The 4,271-nt window shown below is 46.4% G+C and overlaps 1 protein-coding gene across 1 annotated transcript in view; it reads left to right on the top strand.

Moving 5' to 3' along the window:
* Nucleotides 1–4,271, top strand: part of Dnajb6 (DnaJ heat shock protein family (Hsp40) member B6) — a 34,706-nt gene that overhangs the window by 3,719 nt on the left and 26,716 nt on the right. Inside the window, exon 3 of the mRNA XM_023712737.1 lies at nt 2,781–2,895. Coding sequence (XP_023568505.1) covers nt 2,781–2,895 — 115 coding nt within the window. The remainder of the gene's footprint in view (nt 1–2,780; nt 2,896–4,271) is intronic.

Below are 4,271 nucleotides of genomic sequence, written 5' to 3'. Positions count from 1 at the left end.
GTGTGTGGCCAGCTCAGCCCACCAGGGGGCGGGGCTGGCTGGCATGTGGTGCTGGGGGATTGAACCGCGGTCCCTGTGCTTTGCCAAGCTTGTTCTAAGTAGGTGCTTTAGACCACTGAGCCATCTCACCAGCCCGAAGGTAGCAGTCTTGTCAGCCTTGGTGAATGGAGCATGGCACAGAGAAAGCATAGCATGTAGAACCCAGGAAAGCAGACTTGGGGATCGGGGCTGTGAGGAGGGTGAGGCTTCTCTTGAGCTGGATCTCAGCTTAAGGCAGTGAGCCAGTTGTATTCAAGGGAACGTTGTATTCGAGGAAGCTTCAGAGTGAGGACTTGGCGCCTAGGGAAGGTTTAAACCTGCCCTCTACCCTGAACGAAGAGAACGGTAGAATTTTGGTTCTGATCTCCAGTGAGGAGCTGGATTTCTTCAGTGACGAGGAGCCTCTGGAGTGAAGGTCTTAGCTGGGGCCAAAGTGAGCTTCTCAGGAGGAACCTGGCCTGTGGGGTACAGAGGATGAGCTCAGAGGGGTGCATAGCTACTGCTGAGTAGTGAGGAAGAGCTTTGAGAGGAGGAGCTCTGTGGGCCAGAGCCAGAAATGCCACTGGTTCCAGAATAAATTGTAAACTATCGGAAGTTGAAACAGAAGGATTGCTACAAATTCAAGGCCTGAACTACTTATGACCCTGTCTCAAAAAGCTGGAAGAAAAAAAAAATACATTGTAAAAGAACTGTCCCAAGCCTCTGTGTTATGAGGAGATATAATTTATAAAGTTTGTCTAGAACAAAAACTTGGTGCTTTTGTACCTGCTTTGAGATAGAACTGGGTCACTGAGGGACCAGAGTAGCTGTCTCCTGGCCATCTCCACATAGGAAGGCTGGGCTTTGGCAGCATGAGTTGCTACAGAAACTGAGCTGCTACTGCCCAGTGCTGGAGGCTGACGGCCTGGGAGTGAAGTGTCTGCAGGGCTCCTTCTGAGGCCAAGTTGGCTGGTCGCACTGGTGGATTCAGGTAGCTCTTGGCTTGTGGACAACTTTCCTGTGTTTGCACATGGTCTCACCTGCATACATACCTACATCCAGATACTATCCTAAACGGACAGCAGCAGCTGTCCTCATTGCCATTCATTTGTAAATGAATACAGTTTTAGGGGCGATGCTGGTGACTTTGTCTTAACTCAATCATGTGCAAAGACCTTACTTTTTTTTTTTTTTTTTAATGGAACCGGGGATTGAACTCGGGCCCCTATGCTTGCCAGGGAAGCGCTTGTTCCACTGAGCCATCTCCCTGGCCCCAAAAAGACCTTATTTCTGAGTAAGATGACCTTCAGAAGCACTGAAGGTTAGGATGTTAGGCATCTTTTTGGAAGGACCACAGTTCAGTTGATAATAGCCCCCAACCCTTTAGTTTTTGTTAAGATGAGGTGTAAATTGGAGAAAGTGTAAAATGCAGAGACAGGCAGAACACATTGGTGTGTTTAATCCTGCGAGTGGGTTTGTGTCTGTCCTGCGCTGACATCAGATGGTGCATTGGTTTTTATGTTGGTGGGCGGTGTCTGACCTCCATCACTTCAGCGCTACGTTTTATAAACATTGAACCATGGATGCATGAAATTTGAAAGAAGGCAAAGAGTAAGACAACACGTGAGACGTGATGTTACAGTTTGTTAGACTGGTTTGCTGCTATAGTTGCTGAGGTAAAGACATTATTCACCTAGCTTTACAAACCAGCCCAGAGTGGGGGGAGATGGCTCAGTGGAATAAGTGCTTCTCTGGCAAGCGCAGGGGCCTGAGTTCAATCCCCGGTTCTGCCAAAACAAACAAAAAACAGCCCAGCAGTGACCTATTTTCATAGGGTGTCTGTTTGGGTGCTCTTGTCACTCACAGTGAGGGAGAGGGAGCCTGAGGGAGTTTAGGGGCTGAGGGGTGGGTCTGGCCTTCCCTGCTGAGCCTGGACGGATGCCCTGTATGCATGGTCTAGAGTTGGTGCTCTGAGGTCTGGGCAGATTTGTGTAGTTGCCCTGGTGATGAGGACAGTTGCTATTGCAGTGACTGCCAGCTGCTCTGTAGTAGCAGGGAACCAGCCTAACATTCTTGCCTCTGCCCTTTTCAACGAGGAAGGCAGGTTGTAGTATGCTGGGGAGTCGTGCTGAGAACTGTGTTACCTGCCATGAGGCATTTTTTTTTACTTTCCAGTAGTAATGTGTGCTATGTCAGTGATTGTTTGTGAACATTTCTTGACCTATAACATTAGGCCCACCACTTACTTACTGTTCAGGTTTCTTTTGTTTGTTTGTTTGTTTTGAGACCTCCGACTTACAGGAATATGAAAGAGATTCTAGATGCTGTAGCTGGGTTCCCAGCTGTTTTGTTGTTCTAGCATATTCAGGCAGGTGTGCTAGAGTGACCCTGTGTGTATTTCTGAATTACTTTGTAGAGGTTGTTTGGGCTCCTTGAAAAACAAACTTCTATATGTAGAGTAACCTCTTTCACCACTCTCAGGTGCATGTTGGCTATCCTGGGTCATGTGTGTATGTATGATGTTTTCATTTAACTATGGTTCATTACATATGTGTTACCCTTTTAGTTGAGTTGAAGTTGTAAATAGGGTATCAGATGAGGTAGGTAGCCTGGATATCCTACCTGAATGTGGGTGGTGTTTGTTGTCTACTTAGTGGCCTATGGGAAAGCATTAACTCAATTTCCTCTCCCTTGGAAAAAGTAAATACAGATAAAGATTTTGATATTCTGCATTCTTGTTTCTAGAAGATCCATTTGAAGACATTTTTGGGAACCGAAGGGGTCCCCGAGGAAGCAGAAGCCGTGGTACAGGCTCTTTTTTCTCCACTTTCAGTGGATTTCCATCCTTTGGAGGTGGATTTTCTTCGTTTGATACAGGTATGACATTTCTAGAGATAATCTTGATTGCCTGGACAAGTCAGTATAGTTAGAATATTCTGTCACAGCAGCTTTATGTATATTCCTTTTGGTACAGGAGCTGTGTAGATGAACTAGCATTTTTAGTGTGTACCAATCATTTCACCTTCCCTCTAATCTTTCCAAGAGCATTATGCTTAGAAAGTCTCTAAATAGTAAAGGACAACATTTAATGAAATTCTTGGTTAAAAAAGGTAATGTGTGTTTTGCTAAGTATAAGGTTACTCACTTGGACAGTCTCAATAAATCCTTCATATGTTCTAACCACCTTTGCAATTAAGCAGAAAATACAAGCAGTGTCATTGGAAGTGTCTGGCCCAGTGGCACTGGAAGGCTGGCTCACAGCCTGGGTATGCGGCTATAGCCAGACTGGCTTGAAGTGCAGGCAACTCCTAGTCTTAGTGTGCAGATGGCAACCAGTAGACCAGAGCCATTGCATGCCGTAGCACCTTGGTGTTGTGATGCAGAAGCCCACTGGGCCTGCCTGCTCTTAAGGTTCCCCTGGTTCTTATACAGAACTTGCGCAGGTGAACTGTTGACTAGATCAGACTGGGGTTTTCCCCCACACATGCATGCATTAGATAGCTAAGCACAGGTCAGGAGAGAATGCAAAGAAGCTAGCTGAAAATACCAGGAAAATGGTATTTCACATGGGATTTACATTTGGTTATGTAGTGTGGTAGGTGTCCGGGCCATAGTTCTATTGCCTGGCTCACTGGGTTTGTGCCATGTGGCCAATCCCAGTGGAAGTGGGCTAGTTGTTTCTTTCTTTCTTTCTTCTTCTTTTTTTTTGGCTGGCTCAGCCCACCCTGAGGGTGGGGCTGGCGAGGCATGTGCCAGGATTGAACCATGGTCCCCTGCACTTGCCTAAGCTCGCCTAAGCAGGCACTTAGAACACTGAGCTATGTTGCCAGCCCAAAACGGGCTGCCTATTGAAGTTTTACTGGGCTTCAAAATCTTTTAAAAATGGTAATATTTTGGATCGGTGGGGAACGGAGGGAAAGGGTGAAAATAGGAACTAAGATGCACAGTGCACATTCCTAACAGAGAGTGAAAACATTGTGTGCTTCAGATGTACTGACTAAAAAGAAAGGGTAGCTAGAATAAGTATGCTGTCATATACCACAAGAAAAGTAATACTTTGGACAGGGGAGGTTTAATAAATATATAACATTAAAGTTAATTCCAGGGCTGGTGCGATGGCTCAGTGGTCTAAAGCGCCTACTTAGAACAAACTTAGCAAACACAGGGACCGCGGTTCAATCCCCCAGCACCACATGCCAGCCAGCCCCGCCCCCTGGTGGGCTGAGCTGGCCACACACACACACACACATTAA

The sequence above is a fragment of the Octodon degus genome, unplaced genomic scaffold, assembly GCF_000260255.1.
Source record: "Octodon degus isolate 3935 unplaced genomic scaffold, OctDeg1.0 scaffold00027, whole genome shotgun sequence".
Classification (NCBI taxonomy): domain Eukaryota; kingdom Metazoa; phylum Chordata; class Mammalia; order Rodentia; family Octodontidae; genus Octodon; species Octodon degus.
This window is presented reverse-complemented; position numbering and strand designations above follow the sequence as displayed.